The sequence below is a fragment of the Mytilus californianus genome, unplaced genomic scaffold, assembly GCF_021869535.1.
Source record: "Mytilus californianus isolate M0D057914Y unplaced genomic scaffold, xbMytCali1.0.p SCAF_2, whole genome shotgun sequence".
NCBI classification, from domain to species: Eukaryota; Metazoa; Mollusca; class Bivalvia; order Mytilida; family Mytilidae; genus Mytilus; species Mytilus californianus.
The window spans coordinates 71,800,586-71,820,573 of NW_026262668.1; the positions used below are offsets into that span (position 1 = coordinate 71,800,586).

Genomic DNA, 19,988 nt, shown 5'->3' on the forward strand with positions numbered 1-19,988 from the left:
ATTTGGGGGAATCAGACACGTTCTGAGTGTTACATATATAAAAAGAAATACCTGTTTTCCCATAGGTTCTGGATTGGTTACAGTTGTGCTGAAGAAGCCATCCCATTCCAGCCTGCCATACAGCCCAGCCCAGTGATTATGTCTATTTCCTGTGTGAGGTAAACACCAGGGGACGATAGTATTGAATTGTCTGTCCATAGGATCACACTGTTTCCCCTCAGCACAGGAACAAACTCCTCTCAGGCTTCCGTTCGATGCTTTTCCATTTCTCTTGTCATGATGTGTATATTGCCTGTTAAATATCACACATTCATTAGATACTGTTTATATCAAAATAAATGTATGTAAATTATTGCAGGTGGAGCATAAAAATGTTTTAGACATCATCAATTCTTTAAATTTTAATTCATGCTAAGTTTATAACATCCAACAAAGGCATTCCCAACCGTGGGAGACCCTGCTTGGTAGTCAAGGTCGGTAAACACACATGTGGTAGGAAAGCATCATTTTAATCACACAACGACTTAAGAATTATACTTAGGGCTGTTCCATTAAAACATACAGGAGACCCAGGTTGGAAGGGTGTCAAGTACAGTAAAAATTCGTAAGGGTTCCGCGGAACCCAGTGTCTCGCCTACTTTTGGTGTTAATCGCAGGCTCAACAAAAATGAGGAAAAAAATTAATAAAAATATTCCCCTCTATACTATGTTTTGATTGTAAGTAGCTTCTGTCCAAGTTTGGTAAAAATCCAGGATAATTTATGAATCTAATAAATGTTTTAAAAACTTAAACTGCAGAATGTATGTAATGTTGACTGGAAGAAAAACTAAGTCCATTTATAAGTAAAATACAGAAAAAATGGAACAAAATTTTATCAAAATTTCCTTCTAGATACTAGCTTTTGATCATAAACAAGCTTCTGTCCAAGTGTGGTACAAATCCAGGATAGTTTAAGAAAGTTGTTAAAATTTTAAAAACTTTAACCACAGAGTGAATGTAATGTTAACTGGCAGAAAAACTAAGTCCATATATAAGTAAAATACTGAAAAATGGAATTTTTTTTTTACAAAATTTACTTATGGATACTATCTTATGATCATAAACAAGCTTCTTTCCAAGTTTGGTAGAAATCTAGGATAGTTTAAGAAAGTTATTGAAATTTTAAAAACTTTAACCACAGAGTGAATGTAATGTTAACTGGCAGAAAAACTAAGTCCACTTATAAGTAAAATATGGAAAAAATGGAATTTTTTTTTTACAAAATTTACTTTTGAATATAATCTTATGATCATAAACAAGCTTCTGTCCAAGTTTGGTAGAAATCCAGGATAGTTTAAGAAAGTTATTAAAATTTCAAAAACTTTAACCACAGAGTGAATATTTGTGGACGCCGCCGCCGACGGAATGTAGGATCGCTATGTCTCGCTTTTTCGACAAAAGTCGAAGGCTCGACAAAAATGTAAGTGAAATTTTAAATTTGCCCCTTTGGGTGGTTACCCCATTTTGAAAGTGTTTTCACTGGGTACCATGTATGTTTAAATGGAACAGTTTATATGATTAAGACAAAAAAAATGAATAAAAGAATAATACATATGAAAAATATAAATAATGGCAGTGAAGCTTATTATGAAATGGACAGGATAGAGAAAACTACCCAGTAGACAAGAAACCACAAATAGCTTTGAGCACTATTTACATTAAGACTTTTTTTATTGATTGTATATTGTTTAGTTTCTTAATTTTTAATACTTTTTCAGTTATCTTGAAATACATATTTGAAAACCTACTTTTTCTTTTATTTTCATAAATCCAAAAGGTAATGCAGGACTCCAAAGCTTACAGGAAATATTTTACTATAAAATTGAATACTGAAAAATGTTGATAAAATTGTCAATAAAAAATGTCTAAAGGCCAAAACTAAGCTGGAAATTTTCAGCAAATCACTGCTTGCGACTAGACAACTCTTACCCAGATCTATTCTATACCTGGCAGCCTTAAATAATTCAACTTTACATCAGAAATATATATATAAAGTCAGAAGAATACCACTCCTATTGGAGAGTCAATTGGAAAATGACTGCCTTCTATCCATTGAACTTTTGTTTAAAAGTTAAAATTCTTACAATTGATTGATTGGTGTTTAAAGCCACTTTCAACACTATTGTGCTATTTCATGGCGGTCAGTTTTTATTGGTGGAGGAAGCGGAATGCCCGGAGAGAGAACCACTGACAATCCTAGTCAATTAATATTGGAGTCCTGCCTCGTGCCGGACTCGAATTCACAACCTTGGTGTTGACTGGCTAGTGATACAGTAGTTCGACTACTTAGACCACTCAGCCACCGAGGCCCCTAAATTCTTACAATATCAATGGCATATTAGTTTAGTGGTAGTTAACTTATCATTCTCAAAAATATTCTTCTGGGTTGATTTCTTAATGTTTTGTGTAAATTATTGTGTGGACATTCAAGAGAAGAATTAGTTCAACAATAAATTAATAAATGTTCTGAAAAATAGGTTTATGTAGTCAAGGATAAAGAGCTGATAATTCAGACCCCAATGGAAAAAAAACCCTAATAAAAATCAGAAAGAAACTTGGCTTGCAACAAGCCTTGTATATATTCTTCACGAAGAAATCTTTCTCATCATGAGAAACTTAAGTATAGAGTACCTAAGAATTTTCAAACCTGAAAAAGACTTACAATTTCTTTGACTTAGTCCCATCAGACAGTCTGACCTCAATATTTGGAAGAGATCTCCAGTCTGAACCAGGAGCTAAAGGTATATGCTGCATCCTAGCATGAACTAATGCATTCATATCCTTACAGATATGATCTCGGAGTATTGGCTGGTGTTGTCTACCTCGGATCTACAATTAAAATACTGAAATATTGTAATGATGCACCTTAATATATATTGGTTACATCTTAAACACTAGTAATCTGTGAAGCAAAATGTGTTTATATGCACTTACATCATTTCCTAATTAAGCCATTTTTGGTGGGTTTAGTGTACGAGTACAGCATAACTAGTTTTTGTTTTTAACATTTTTTGTGGGTAAGTCAAGCAATTCTTTATATAAGTTGAGGAAAATGATGATGTTTTCAACAATAGAAATCATGAACACAACTGTTTATGTACTGAAAATATCCAGTCATCCAAATAAAAGAAAAACAATATTTATGGAATCCCCGAACATCAATTTTTATTTTATTTTCAATAAAAGACTTGAGAAAATTTTCACAAACAGACTAACATCAATTTTTATTTTATTTTCAATAAAAGACTTGAGAAAATTTTCACAAAAAGACTAACTATATTCTTCAGAATACTTTTACAATTATACTTCACTGTCAAAGTTCCAGTGAATAATCTTTGTGAACTACTTACAGAGTATCCAAGAAAATACTCAGAATACAATAAACATATTACAATTCAATCTTTGGCCTACAGTAATATAAATAATAAAATAACAGATTAAGTCAATATAACAACAGTCCTTTTACACAAACTAACTATGAACATGCATTTTTATATTCTCAAATTTATTTTGTTTTGTCTTCATTCATAACCCTTGGTAGTTATTTTTATAAAGAAATCATACACCCCTTAGAATTTTATTTTCTGCTCGGACACCATAGTATGTGAAAATTTGAGCATTAAACACTAACATGATATCTTTAGGTTGTTAGGTTACTGTCTCAGTGAAATATACTCCACACCTCCTCCTTCTCTTTTACGAAACATACTAACCAGTTTTTGGAAATGTGACTGTGGATCTCCTTGGTAAGATATCTCCTCTGCCTTGGCACCATTCCTTATATCAGGTAAATCAGACATTGTGTCTCTGATTGTTATTGTCTTAAATGGTGCCGATACCATTCTTGTTATGTTAGACATGAACTGCAAAAAAGTATGAATGCAAGTGCAAATAATATGTTATAGTAGATACCAGTAGAAAATAGTCAGGATATTCTTATAGTTCTAAAGAGTGATAATACTGTAAAACTTAATTTTTGCAAGGTTGTATATATCAATACATGTTTTTAATATAAATCCAATTTTTTAAGGCCAATATTCTTGCATTTTTGTACTTAGTGAAGAATTGAAAGCTGTTTTGTCTGCAAAGTTACTACTTTTTCAATACGTCCTATGTACAACCTTTGACACAAAAATTGTTAAAGAAGCCCTCCCTTCACAAGGATTTGTATACTGATGAAATTAGGAAAGACTATTTGGTGTGCATCATACTACCATGTTTTGACTACCCATGAACTCATAGTACTACAACTTTTCTTTTCCAATGCTGTTACTGGAAAAAGGGTGAAACATTCCCTCCATGAATGGGTATAAAAAAAACAACTGATTTCTTGCTGTATTTAAGAAAATACTTGTATTGAAAAATGTTGATATTTAATGAATTTAAAAAATACATTCATTAATTCCCATTGCTATAGTCTTAGCTTCTTACCCTTCTCTCGTCCACCTGAACAGATAATTGCATGGCTCTTGGAGAGAACACATGTTCTGGTTCGGGGTAAAATGGTAGCTTTTCTCCAGGTGCAGCTGCCAAAATTATAGCCCTGTAAATAAAATATTAAAATTTAATTTATATATACGACTTTATTACTTGAAGACACACCACAATGTAATGTTTAATTAAGCAAATCACTGTATCAGCACAGCTGAGTAAATTAAGTGTTTCTGACCATACCTTAACTTTTTTCAAAATATTGAAATCATATATTCTTCATTTTACCTTCAGATGTTAAACAAGCCAATCAATTCTTTTATCATCATTTCAACAATTACTCTTTATATTACCTTCACTAAACAAGAGTGCACACGCCTTCTTTACTAACCATTGATATTATGTTGATAGTCCTAAATGAAAGCTTTACTACAACTATTACATAAACTTAACATGATCCAAGAAAATGAAGTCAAGGTCATATAAACCAAACGAGAAATACATGTACACCTTACAATCATTCAATACACTAAATATAGTTGACCTATTGCTTATAGTTTCTAAGAAACAGACTTAACCAAGAAAACTAAACATTGACCAATGAATCTTGAAAATGAGGTCAAGGTCAGATGAACCATGCCAGGCAGACATGAACAGCTTACAATCCTTCCATACAACAAATATAGCTGACCTATTGCTTATAGTTTAAGAAAAACAGACTGAAACACATAAACTTAACACTGAGCAATGAACTGTGAAAATGAGGTAAAGGTCAAATAAAACCTGCGAGACTGACATGTACATCATAGAATATTTCCATAAACCAAATATAGTTGACTTATTGCATATAGTATAAGAAAAAACTTAACTTTGACCACTGAACCATTAAAATGAGGTCAAAGTCAGATGACACCTGCCAGTTGGACATGTACACCTTACAATCATTCCATACACCAAATATAGTAGACCTATTGCATAAAGTTTAAGAAAAACGGACCAAAACACAAAAACTTAACTATAACCACTGAACCATGACATGAGGTCGAGGTCAAGCGTATAAAAATCCCAATTTTTTTTTCAAGTAGTCACTGAACCATGAAAATGAGGTCAAGGATAATGGACATGTGACAGACGGATTCTTCGTCACATAAGGCATCTATATACAAAGTATGAAGCATCCAGGTCTTCCACCTTCTAAAATATAAAGCTTTTATGAAGTAAGCTAACGCCACCGCCGGATCACTATCCCTATGTCGAGCTTTCTGCGACAAAAGTCGCAGGCTCGAAAAAGAGTAAAAAATGTTATGTCATCTACTTAGTTTAGCACATAACCAATACTTTAAGTAGAAAGAAACATAAAATAAAATTTGTGTTAGAGCTGATTTCCTAATGCATGTAGATTAAGACTTTGGTTGGCTTGCTTGCTTTGTTTGTATAAACGTTTGCTCAAGCATTGTAATCAAGATTGACATCTGCAAACAATATAAATAGGCGGAGTTAAACCTGTATACATTATATTTAGATTTGATTGGACATTGTGAAATAACCAAATTCTACAATATACAGGTTTAACTCTGCCTACTTATATTGTTATCAGATGTCCATCTTAATTACAATGCTTAAGCAAATGTTTATACAAACAAAGCAAGCAAGCCAACCAAAGTCTTAATTGAAATGCATTAGGAAATTAGCTCTTAATACAAGCAACGGTTATATAAAACAGTAGTGTTTCTTTTTTTTTTTATTTATACTGCATAGGATAGGAGTACACACAAAACTTTTTGTTTCTTTAAAATTTGTGCAATACATTAATGACCGCCTTTATTTAGTTGATGGATTTGTATGTATTTAACAAACATTCTTGTACTGTTAAGTACCAATCAGCTAACTGATATGATGATTGTAATATTGACTAGGCTACGGAATTTCATCATCAAATCTAAAGGATCAAAACCTACCTCCTCCTTGTTTGGGCAACTCCATAACTGCCTGCCTGAAGCACTCCAAATGTACATTGATATCCCATTCTTATCAAGCATTGTAGAGCCAATTTCAATACCATACTTCTTTTGAATGAAACAAAATTCCTCACATTTTCCAGTAAGAAAAATTTTGGTCGATAGTAATCACAGTAACTCAAATACGATGAAATTAATGAATTCTGAAATATATTAAACCAAATATTCATTATCAAACCAAGAAGTATAATAATACTGAACCAACTGTTTCTGGGGGAAATAAGCAGCTGTTCCATTATTGTATGATACTTGTCCCTTAGCAGTCAGAACAATACTTTTTATAGGTACAAATAGCAAAACAAACCGGAGTTTTCATCACAGATGAATGTATGCATGCGTGAATAAAAATTTTGTAAGGTTCAATAAATAACTTGTTATTATGAGACATGCATTTAAATTTTTAAACAAGTAAAGTTCCATAACTTCGAGATGAAACATCTAAAAATCTTCAAAATTAAACAGAAGCTTGTCATAATGAAGCTAAATATTGTACAAATTTTTTTTTAATGATCTGTAGTCAAACTTGAGTTATCAAAATTACTATGAATTCATAATTTTTAATGAATAACAGAGCATGGTGTACATGATAAAAAAAGTTTTTTTCAATTTTGAGACCATCAGCAAACTTTATGCTTAGATTTCCTCAAATATTTTACTAATTAGACCAAACAATTTTTTTTTATATTCTGTAGCCAGGAATGGAGCTTGCTTTGCCAATGTTGCAAATGCACTTTTGAATTTCATCTGGCGACAAAAATGGCTGCTGGAGATATTTCTGGTGCCAATGTTTTTTTCCTATGTCAAAATTTTCATGTTTAATTGTAACAGTAATAAAAAATTAATAGTTTTGCAGTAATTCAAGGTCAAAATGTATCACTTCCGGATAAAATGTAAACCAACATGAATGTTCTTTGTGCTTTCAATTTAAGTTACTTTTCAAGTAGACTATAAAGAGCAAACAATCCTTTTTTTATTTAAAAATTCTGCCATTTTTGGTGAAAACTTGTAACAAAATAAAGGAGAACAGTCATAATTCAAAACATAATTTTGCTCTAAAAACAAAAGGGGGATGGGGGTAAGAATAAAGGATTTTTTTTTAATTGTGCCCTTAAAGTTCTCCAGGTTATAAAAGTAGGTATTCAAAGACATTAAGTCGACCTTAAGATGTTGTTTTGTCATTTTATGTTGTAGGGTTGTTGCCTCATTAATCATTAATGTACATCCTACATCTCCTTTGTATCATATTATAATACCTTAAACATGGAATATTCTCTGGAGTTAAATCTATTCATGCCACTGAATCCCTGACATGGGGGTCCACCACACAATAATTCTACTTCTCCCTTCTGTGGCAGCTTTTGTCCCATTCTGTTTGTAGAATCACCCTTAAAAAAAAATGTAATTAATTAACTTTTTAGGTTATGATGTGGTCTATCAAAGAAAATACAAAAAAAAATTTGTCATAACCTCATGCCCTACATAGTAGTTACAGATTAAGTTGACAGGTTAATCAGTGATTTATTACTCATACATTTGTCCCATATGATACTTAGTTGAGCTGTATTTACTTATAGGTGTCAGCATTATGTAAACTTCATATGTGAACACCTAGATCAGACAGAATGTTCTTTTTTTAATAGTAACTATCATAGGTATATGTAACTAGATCCTGGAATTTTCATGCAGATTTTTAGGTATTTCAGTCATGATACATCTTTTTTTTATAGAGAATGATCCATGCTCTTTTTACTTGCATGGCAAGTCTCAGTAAAACTCCTACAGTCATCTGTGGATACATCCTGGGTTGTTCATTGAGAAGACATATTGTTACCGGCATGGTAAGTCTTAATAGCTCATTACAATCATCTGTGAACACTATACATCCTGGGTTGTTCATTGACAAGTCATATTGTTACCGGCATGGTAAGTCTTAATAGCTCATTACAATCATCTGTGAACACTATACATCCTGGGTTGTTCATTGACAAGTCATATTGTTACCGGCATGGTAAGTCTTAATAGCTCATTACAATCATCTGTGAACACTATACATCCTGGGTTGTTCATTAAGAATGTTCATGTTCATACCTGCATGACAAGTCTCCATAGCTTATTACAGTCATCTGTGAACACTGTACATCCCAGGTTGTTCATAGAGAATGTTCATGTTCTTACCTGCATGACAAGTCTCCATAGCTTATTACAGTCATCTGTGAACACTGTACATCCCAGGTTGTTCATAGAGAATGTTCATGTTCTTACCTGCATGACAAGTCTCAATAGCTCATTACAATCATCTGTGAACACTGTACATCCAGGGTTGTTCATGTTCTTACCTGCATGACAAGTCTCACTAGCTCATTACAATCATCTGTGAACACTGTACATCCTTGGTTGTTCATACAGTATGTTCATGTTCTTACCTGCATGACAAGTCTCAATATCTCATTACAGTCATCTGTGAACACTGTACATCCATAATGTTCATGTTCTTACCTGCATGACAAGTCTCACTAGCTCATTACAGTCATCTGTGAACATTGTACATCCTGGGGTATTCATATAGAACTTGCATGATAAGTCTCAATAGCTCATTACAATCATATGTGAACATTGTACATCCAGGGTTGTTCATGTTCTTACCTGCATGACAAGTCTCAATAGCTCATTACAATCATCTGTGAACACTGTACATCCAGGGTTGTTCATGTTCTTACCTGCATGACAAGTCTCAATAGCTCATTACAATCATCTGTGAACACTGTACATCCTGGGTTGTTCAATCGGAATGCCTGTGCTGCAGGTTCTTCTTTTTCTATAGCCCATTTAGAATCAGCTATGCCAGCTTGATGAAATCCTTCTGACAGACCTTAAAGAGATTATTCTTTTAATTTACTTTAATATCTAAATCAGAAGTTTTGTAGAATACTTTTAAAAAAACATTTTACTTTTTTCAAACAAAAATGTATATTGTGTTTAACCTAATACACTTCATACTGTACTTCTCCTTTGATGTGAAGTTTCTGAAATCCATGACATTGTCCTTCTTGAATAAGCAGCAACATTTATCATAGTTGAATGTTAAGTATGCTTAATTTAATTCCAGATTTCCTTCTTTCTTGTTATGTAGTTTAATTTCATAGAGTAACCTTTTTTTTCAACTTTTGTAGCTTTTAAAGTGATCAAAACTTTAAAAAAAAATATATTGTGTTTCTATTGATCAATGTAAAATTCTAAAGTTTAATTATCAAGATATCTTTACTCTGCTCAATAATCAGCATATTTTGATCAATTAGTTTTCAATTTTTATTTGTTGCCAAATACCCAAAATACAATATATTGATAAAATATAATACTATTTAAAACTATTTCCCAAATGTGAGTTAAAAAATAACCATTGAAGATGTCTGATTAAATTTTTTTTTTGCCAGATGCAAAATTTATACATCATTCTATTTTGCCTGATGCAGTGCACTACCTTTTTGTGAGGTTTCATTGAAATTCAGTCTATAGGCTGCTGAAAGTATGATATATATGGAGAGATTGACAGACTGATACCTATGTGCCCCTCAAACTTTGTTTATATAAAGAACACTTTTTAACATTGAATAGCTACCTCCACAACCAGCAAACACATCCAAACATTTGAGTGGTTTCCATTGTATCTTTGTCTCCTCCACATCCTCAGAAGGTGTAGATGATGATTTGCCTTTGCCCTTGCCTTTACCTTTTCCCTTACCCTAAAAGGTCACATTTTCTTTTGACAAAAGTACATTTGTATGTAAGTCTAAAAGTTGAAAGCTACTATTTTGGCAATGAAGTGTTTTAAGGTAGACCGTTTTTTTTTTTTTTTAGAAAATCGTATTCAGCTATCTTTTAAGGAAAACTTGCCAACATAATAATTTAAGAACTTCTAAGAATATTGCTTACCATACAATTTCACTTATTCAAAAGACACAATAAATCTGGGTACAGCCATGATACAAGAAACTTTAATTTCATTTTTGATACAACAAAAGCTATTAGACCATGCATGACATTCTACCCCACTTAATTTTTTGCCTCTGCTACTTGCAATTTTTACACATTTTGTCCATTCAGTTATTTCTGAAGTTGTAAAATTAAGTTCTTTGGAAGTACAAAATGTTTGCACTATAAGTATGGGCTGTGAACTTTTGTTTACTAATATTAACCCCTGTATTAAGTATTTGGTAGACAGAAATTTGATGAGCAATGAAAGTGAAGATGTATAACACGGTATAAAATGCTCACATGAAGCTTGGACTTTTCTGACTTCTAGTTCTTGAGAAAAATGTGAAATACATTTCATACATGTTTATGTGTAAAAATATCTATAAGTATTCAGTAAACCTGAAGTTGATGAAATACTTTGCTAAAGGCAAAACCAAACCCAACAGAAAGATGTATTGACTTACTGAATTTATGATGAATAAAGGACAGCTTTTGCAATATTTTGCATAAAAGGATTTCATTGACTCAAGTATTGTGTTGGAAATAATTGATATGAAGTATAATTACATGATGATGCAATTTATATCTTCACAAGTTGGACAATGGTAATCCACACATCTAAAATGTATCTAACATTATTGAAACAAATTTTATTTTTTTTATTTTTCTTGTCCCAATAGTATAGAGGTGATATATTGTTTCTAATCACTTCCAACATCAGCATCATAAAATGAACCAAGATTATATAATCTGTACATACCTTTCCCTTGCTTCCAAGTAACCTTGCTTTATGTGGAGGTTCTTCAAATGTTTTGTTTTCACTGTCATATGCCTGTAATAGTTTCATAACGTCACTCTTCATTTAGTATACATATTTCAGCAATTGCAAGTTTATGTATATCTTATTTTGTCAGTCTCAATAAAATTCCTGTTTTTCAATGTCTTTTTAACTCTGATGAGTCGAACTTGGTTGAGTTAAAATATTGGCCATATAAAACAAAGCCCCTTCGAAGAAAAATTATCTTATTGCGTACCAAATTGAAACTTTTCCACAAAGTCATCTCCTCTTGGTCAAGGGATTTAAACCTTTGTCTGTTCTATTGTCCCATTGAATAAATACAATAGCTATTGTTCACTGTGTAGTTTATTCACTGGGACCTTTAAATTTCTTCTAAGAGAAATCCATCACTCATTTGATTAATTTACCTAAGAAAAAAATTATCTTCAAAATAGATGAAAATACATGTACCACCTAAATAAACTGTTAACACAGAGATATGTCTCACCTTTTTGTTATTTTGATAATTAATGCAAATGTTGAAACTAAGAGAGCAATACTTTAACATGTAAGTAATGCAAATATTCAATAAACCATGACTAAAGGTACAAGGCTAAACAATCTCAATGGAAATGAGATGTGCCAATGCTAATACAACTGCATTCAAAATACCATTGACTTATCATAAATCATTCCCTTTAAACAAACCTAAACACAAACATTAACTTGTAAACTATGTAAAAGTGTCAAAGTCAATGAACCTTGATGAGGGGCTGGGGCTATATAATCTCGATGGAAATGAGACTTGCAAATGCCAATACATTTGCATACCAAATATTGACTTAACATTAAGAGGTTCATCTTAAACTGATCTAATCACAAACTAATACATGTAAACTAAGCAAAAGTTTCAAAGTCAATAGACCATGACTGAGGGGTAAGGACCAAATATTCTCCATGGAAATTAGATGTACTAATACTTATACAACTGCATAATTTACCCAGATGTGTAGAAAATCTAATTCAAGAAAATTTGGATGGAAAAGTATACAATTTAAGTTTGAAATACTGATTCAGATATTGAAATCGGATGCTTTTATTGTCGATGGAAATGACTTTCCTCAATTAATGCTACATCAATGAATTTGTTTGTACAACAACTGAGATGGCATGGAAAATTGGAAAGCATTAATTTTATAGGAGGCAATTACTGAATAAATTAAGACAAAAGCAGAGAAAATAAATAAGGAATAAAATAATCATTATAATTATAATAAAACTAATATGAGTTAGGTAAAAAGATGAAGACTTGACATTGACAGAAAAGGAGAATGTTGCAAAAATTCTGCGATCATTTGTTTCGTTCTGCAACTACTTCCCCAAATTGTATTAAGTTATCATTGTAAACATAGAAATAAGATGGTGATCAGATGTGAAAAAAATATATCCAAGTTACATTCTGTCTCAAGTTTAAGAAATATTTTTTTTAAATATTCCATGTTATATCGATGCCTATAGATTGGAATATAAAACTTGATTTCACTTTTCACATACCGGGTTGACAATACAAGTTGCTATTTTGAAATTGTAAAATATGTTGTTATTCGCGACCAGCTCATAACTAGGGTTAAGAGGACTCAACCCTTGGATAAGTGGAACAGTTCAGTTGGGTTCCTTCAACTTCAACTTATCAAGGTTCAACTGAAGTTGTATAGTAGACAAAGACTAAATGTGTCCAAACAATAAGATACCAGCATGTTTTTGATATGATTTTAAATTTTAATTCAAAGCAACCTCACCTCTGAGAAGTAAAATCTATTTGGACCGCTAAGGAAATAAGCCTGAAGATCTTGTATATTGTCACTGTAAACCACTTGACATTTCCCTTTTACCAAACTGAAGTCCACTGTGGCCTCTGTAGAATAAGAAATATATATCAATCAAATAAAGATAAATACTACTTTATAATAAATCAAGTAAAACAAAAAGCTTTTCCAGTATATGCAATGTTACAGCAAAAGATAGATATCAAGGAATACAAGTCAGAAATAAAATGTTGGATTCAATAATGAAGAGATTATAGAGCAGACATGTTGAGTGAACATTTCTCCCCATTTCTTTGAAAATTTCATTGTACATATTATTTGATCTTCTCTCATGCAAAAATGCTCATTTCAAATACCCCATATCAAATTTTATTATGAAGTTAAATAATGTTGATATTAATAATCCATGGTTCATCTGGACAACTACAAAAGTTGGATATTTGAGTAAAATGTCACATAAAAAATCAAAGATATATGTCAAATAAAACCAGCCAATTTCTATTTAGATTTCAGAACTGAAAGAGTCCATGAACAGTAGACTGTAAAATAACATATTAAGTTTTATATGTTATATAATCTTGTATTTCCTCTCTAAATGTTCGACTATGTTCTAAGTGTCTATAGAATACTTAATGTTGTTTTAAAGCTTATCTCTACAGCTCTTACCTTCTTCAGACCAGTACAACATATTGAGATCACAATGATATGTAGAAGTAACTCCTTTGTGTGTATCTTCTGGTCTGTAAAAAGAACCAACATTGAATTGCATAGCTTAGTCATACTGCAAATCAACTAATTGTCCTTAGCACTTTATTTATATGTCTGCGAGTAGAAAAATAACTTGAAAAAATAATGTCACAAATTTTGTCAAATTTTTCTCTTCCTTTATATGATTACATAAGAACAATTGGAAAATCACAACACAGTTGGCTAGAAAGGGCCACATGTAAAAAAAAAACTATATGCCAAATAAAGTTAGTTTACAGTATAAATGTATTTAGAGTATATATTTTCTTCAGAGGTATTAAAGTTATTTTTGTGTCTACATCAGATCTTATTCTTGTATACATTCTACCATATCCTTTTTTCCCCCAAGTTTTAAAGGACTGTTAAGTAAAAGGTTAATTGACAAGACTGCTGACTGTTCAGAGCAAAAGTAAATTGTAGGAATACATGATAATCCATGCCAACCAGTCTAAACTATTATTCCTTAATTCGCCTTGCTTTGTGGGGAAATGGCTTAAATACTAATTTTAGTCTTTGGTTTGATCTGAGATAAACAAATCATTCTTCGGCATAGGGAAATGCAGTTATTTAAATTTCTCGCACATCAGGTAAATATAAATATAACATTCAATAAGGTCAACAAAGACACACTAAAAGATTTTTATCACCAAAAAATAAAACACAGCTATCCAACAAAGACAGGTTATAAATCTTAACATTTGTAGTAAAGCTTAGCTTCATTCAATAATCAACAGTCAGGATTCTACTTCATCAAAATTATCTCTCCGTTAAGCCAGTTCATTTTTACAATCGTAAAAATGGAAGCCATTGTAGGGATGACGCGCTGCCAATTTAGCTCTTAGAAACCGATAAATTTATCCGCATAGCACCATTACGATCCTTATATGCCAGTTGTATTTTAAAAGACAAATGTATCTACTAGCTAATGAGCATCAGTTAATGTACTTGTCTGCATTCAGTCAACTTAAAACTATTGTCTGATCGGTTGTCAGGTGGAATTTTCGAAAATTCTTAAACATTTAAAAAAATTCTAATTTAATATTTCGTGGAAGGGCAGACTAAAAATTTTCAGTGGTTGAAGACTATAAATCCTAGATATCACACACAAAAAATGAAGTTTTTTGGAAGATATGCATATACACAAGTTCCAACTTAAAGTCAAGTACTTTTAGTAAAAATTTGCTATTCGAACACACCTACTCTGTTTTTGTGATTCATTAGAAAGGTATTTCACTTGACCTATATATTTCATTTTTTTAGTACTGTGAATTTTCGATGTTACAAAGTCAACCTGTAGCCTTGATATATAAAAATGATAGAATCTGAAGCGAGATGATGTATCAAATACTTTTGCTTTTTACGTTTTCAAGACAAAATATTCAACTCAAACACGCCCTAACATAAAAAGTTGCGCTCGATTTTCTCTTTTCGATGCAATTGTTACCCATTTTTTGGAATTTTTTCTTGAGTCACATAATGGAAGGGCAGAAATGAAAATTAAGGAACAAATAGATTGACATGTTCTCCCTCCGTGGTAATTTTTTTTGAAAAATCGGAGGTTATGCATTTTTTAGATCCAACTTAATAGACACCCATGTCAACGACCTGATATCTAATTGTTCTGCTTAATTATGTAATAGATAAATTGAAAACTTATACAAATTGTGTTTTTATGATAAAATATTTCTTAATTTAGCCAAAAACTGTCATTTTATTTGTTTCTATTAACTTTTAAAATTTTAGTTACTACAGTAAAAATTACAGTAAGCATTTATTGCTTTCTCTAACAAAGAGCTTCGATTCTTTTGTTCTATTTCAACTGGGTTTCCGCCTGTCAATACTAGCTTTAATCTCATAGTAAAATCTTATTGGCCACTAAACATGTGATTTGAGAGATGTTAAGTGTTCCTACCAGTTGCTTTTGCAACAAATATGCAGGCAACACAAGTTACATTTTCTTCCAATTACCTGTAATATTTACAAACTTTTATTCTAATATTTGTCATGTCAGGAAGTTTTGACCCTGGTGATTTTTTACAATAAATTTCCATAATTCTTCCAATTCTGAAGGGTGTCGGTAAATCCTCATTTGAACCTTTGATGTATTCAGATTTTCTGTAGGCCTCTGTGTACAGATTTTCATCTACCTGTAGAAAAATAAATTACTCATTAAAAGCTGCTTATCCTTAAGTATTTTAATTTTAAACAATGAGTGTAAGCAGATGTGGGACGTGTGTCTATGGGGTTCCTTGGTCAATCATTGTAATTCCTTTCACAAGACAAATTGACAGTTTTACCTCAGTCTCAAGAAATGTTATCTATGGACATATAAGTTTTACTTAAAAGTCATTACACATAAATCACAAGTAATATAGGCTCTGTAGACCTTATAACAGACTTTTGCTAGATAAAAAATTCAGTCACAGACTTTTCTCGAGTAGTTTGACAAGGAAAATTTTGGTCAGTTCGACTAAATTGTCTTAAAAAATTTGACAGCTAGCTATGAAACAACAAAAGCTGACAAACAAAATTATAATGAAGATAATTACTGCACTTTGTTTAGTTGACTTTGTTGATTTCTTGACTTGTTTTATTTTGAAATTGAATCCTTCTGGCTCTATGTAACAACCATCGCCAATCTTATAGTCCACACTATCACGACAAACACTATTATAGAATACTCTAGTATCAGTAGAATCTTCTAATTCTTCTCCCAGACTTGGGATTTCTCTCTGTAAAAAAATAATGATAATTAGTAGACTCAGGGTTCACCACAGGCTATCAAAGGGTGGTACCCTTGAATTTTCAGGCACAAAGCTGTATTTTCTAAGCATAAACCTTTAATTTTGGGATTATATGAGATAAATTTAAAAAAAATATTTCCTTGTTTCACTGTATCATCAAATCTTTTTTTTAATACCAACCAAGTAAAAGCATTTATTAGAATACTTTTGAAAAGAATTCTTTCAAAACAAATTGGAATGTCCATGCAAGCATTATGTTGTTTGAAATCTTTGATACTGATCTGAACAACTAAAAACATCTTTAAATAGACTTTGTCGAGCAGCTGGGTTACAAGAAGAAACGAAAAACTCTCAATTTTTTTCATTGAAATGGATGATCATAAGTCAAAAAGTTTGATCAAATTGACAAATGTTGACAAGATTTTCAAACTAATGTAAAATATAAAATTTTTGGAACATGATACAAACTTACCTTTCTAATTTGATTAAGTCTGTAACAACTAATACAATGTTTATGTTTTAAATTCTCAGGAACTTCTACTTCATTTGATGGTGGATCTTCAAATCTGGCTAAATCTGGATCATACCTATTGAGCACAAATCATACAAGTTTGTTAAACTATTGTTTCTATGAACCTTTTTATTTAAAACTAAATTAGTGATTTCTTAAAAGCTATTTTCCTAATGCTTGTAGTTTAAAGGTTTGGTTGGCTTGCTTGTTTAGTTTGTATAAAAGTTTGCTCAAGCATTGTAATTAAGATTGACATCTGCAATCAATATAGACAGGGCTTCATATTGTATATAGTATACTCTGATTTATACTTAACATCCAATAACATTAAATAAGAATAATGTATACAAGCTGAAGCCCCACCTATCTATTGATAGCAGATGTCAATCTTAATTACAATGCTTGAGCAAATATTTAAAGGACGTTAAGCAACCAACAATCAATCAATCAAATATTTATACAAACAAAACAAGCAAGCCAACCAAACCTTTAAACTACAAGCATTAGGAAAATAGCTCTAATGTAGATTTCAAGAAAACCAAATCAATAAGAAAGAGAATTGTTTTGCCATGTTTCAGTCAACTAAATTGAGAATTGTTTTGCCATGTTTCAGTCAACTAAATTAAGAATTGTTTTGCAATGTTTCAGTCAACATAATTGAGAATCGGAAGGCACTTCACTTTTTTTATGGCCATCACCCCTAAAATTGCATTTTACTTTGCATACATAACCACACCATATGAACTGCGTGACCTGCCCCCACCCATACAAAAATGATTAAAGTGCCTTCCAACATCCCCTCCCCCCCCCCCCCCCATGTTTCGGTCAACTTAATTATGAAATGTTTTGCCATGTTTCAGTCAACTTGATTGAGAATGCTTTTTCCATATTTTAGTCAACTTAATTGATAATGTCACTGTAGAAATGATTTCTTTCTTAGTGTGTTTCTTTTTCGCATATGAAGAGTTGACTTATAGAAACAGTCATTTTTAAATAAGATTTCATAATTTACCATTTTTGATAAAAGTAACTTCGGTTATCCTCTGGATCTACCACTCGGTCCACTTCTGGATGCTCAATGCCCCCTAACATGTGCCAGTTGTCTGCTGGGGCTTTATATATAACCTATAAAAACAGCCTAGGTGTTAACAAATTACTCCATATCATTAGTTAATCTAAAATGAAATCAAAAGGGGCAAAAAACAACAACATTTATTATCAAAACATGTCTAATTCACTTGTAGAAAAAAATTTCAATGACTTTCTGTTTGGTTACAAAATTTAAGATCAACATCATCCGAACAATAAGTTACTTTTTGTTGTCACCATTTTCAAGTGTAGAAAGATTTTATCACTAGTTTTTGTTATAAACTTTAACGAATAGAATAAAAGTGCCCCAAAAAATCCAAATTTAGGCACAAAAATTAGTATGTTAAAATAATTACAATTCAAACAAATTTTTCTCCTAGATGAATGTGAGCATGAATAACTACCTTAATTTTACACGTTACAACATCAAACTTGATGTCTTCACAGTCATCTATCATGAACACTTCTTGGTCGTCTGAAGCTTCTCCTAGCACTGTGTCATTACTTCGACTGAAACAAACATACCAAAATTATTACTTAGTTCTCAGATACATGCAACTTATTGTATTTGCAATTCCATCATACAGGTCAATTTAAAGTTACCCAAAAATGTGTGGAATTATTCTTTTAAGATATGAATCCAAAAGTTAAGTTTAGTACTATATACTAAGGTTGAAATTTTTTTGGTAAAAATACCATGACAAGATATTTACCTTTACCTCAGCCATTGAAATGAATGTAATAAATATTTCACACAAAACAAAACCCAGAAAATGAAACACGATTAAAATATTCAATAAGCATGCCTATTGAGCAGAAAAAAGTATTTACCAAAACCAATGTGCATGAAACATTTTCTGTCCACTACTGGTTTCCCACATGTATGCTATTCTGGCTATGTAGACAGGGATACCAGTGTCTTGTGGTTTTACTGCTACACAGTCATTCACCTTAATCTGAAAAAGGAACCACTAAGTTAACATTTTTTTCCTTTCTACAATTCTGACATGAATTATTTGTTATTATTTGTTTCAAACAACATGTTGAAAAACTTTTTCAATTTTCATACAATTTGAATTTTAACTTTGCAAAAGTTCCATGATTAAACACATGTAATAGCATGCAAATCAAATTAAGTTTCAATTTCACTGAAGAATAACTGTTAGCATTGACTTTTTCTGTATCAATATTTTAACAATAGTAATTATCCTTCAAAGCATTCATTAAAAAAAATATCAGAAATTTATTAAAAAAAAAAACAATGTGAAAGAAAATGGCTTACAATATCATCATCTAGTCTAATAGCTTCATAGTAGGTGTTTCTTCCATCAACTTTGATAGGTTCCTCTCCTTCCCATTTCAGTTTTGCCTTAAACAAAAATTTATATTATTTAAAAGTGCAAACAGAAATGTTTATTTATTCAGTTTTAGATTGGTAGGTCAATAGGTTAAGATAATCAGGTTTTCTACATGTAAAATTTTGTAAAATATCAGACGTGTCATAATAAGAATTAGTTTCAGTGAGTACAGCGAACAAACTTCTTAACTTTAAAGATTCTTATTGTATCAAAGGGCTTAAATTATCACAATATCATAAATACATTTTTTATGCAATATTTATATATCAGCATGTTTAAAACTTATGAAGGAAACCAAACAAAGTCTCTTCTTACTAGATAAATAGCATCAGTTAAAATTATGTCCAATTAATTCTAGGATTACAATTTTTAATTATAAATAATTAAAGGTCTCCCAGGGTTTGATATAGAACTTTCCCTGCATAGGGTAAATTTTGGAATATTGGTCACAAATATTGACAGGAAAAAGTGAAT

General features: G+C 31.4%; 1 protein-coding gene across 1 annotated transcript in view; it reads right to left on the minus strand.

The window, feature by feature from the left end:
• LOC127728028 (DNA (cytosine-5)-methyltransferase PliMCI-like) overlaps nt 1–19,988 on the minus strand; it is a 53,826-nt gene that overhangs the window by 10,466 nt on the left and 23,372 nt on the right. Inside the window, exons 19-36 of the mRNA XM_052235184.1 lie at nt 19,439–19,525; nt 18,988–19,112; nt 18,561–18,666; nt 18,080–18,192; nt 17,029–17,143; nt 16,362–16,544; nt 15,781–15,959; nt 13,732–13,805; nt 13,039–13,154; nt 11,222–11,293; nt 10,106–10,229; nt 9,207–9,358; nt 7,743–7,874; nt 6,430–6,632; nt 4,472–4,583; nt 3,754–3,903; nt 2,703–2,869; nt 52–292 (exon numbers count right to left, since the gene is read on the minus strand). Of these exons, the coding sequence (XP_052091144.1) occupies nt 52–292; nt 2,703–2,869; nt 3,754–3,903; nt 4,472–4,583; nt 6,430–6,632; nt 7,743–7,874; nt 9,207–9,358; nt 10,106–10,229; nt 11,222–11,293; nt 13,039–13,154; nt 13,732–13,805; nt 15,781–15,959; nt 16,362–16,544; nt 17,029–17,143; nt 18,080–18,192; nt 18,561–18,666; nt 18,988–19,112; nt 19,439–19,525 (2,451 nt within the window). The remainder of the gene's footprint in view (nt 1–51; nt 293–2,702; nt 2,870–3,753; nt 3,904–4,471; nt 4,584–6,429; nt 6,633–7,742; nt 7,875–9,206; nt 9,359–10,105; nt 10,230–11,221; nt 11,294–13,038; nt 13,155–13,731; nt 13,806–15,780; nt 15,960–16,361; nt 16,545–17,028; nt 17,144–18,079; nt 18,193–18,560; nt 18,667–18,987; nt 19,113–19,438; nt 19,526–19,988) is intronic.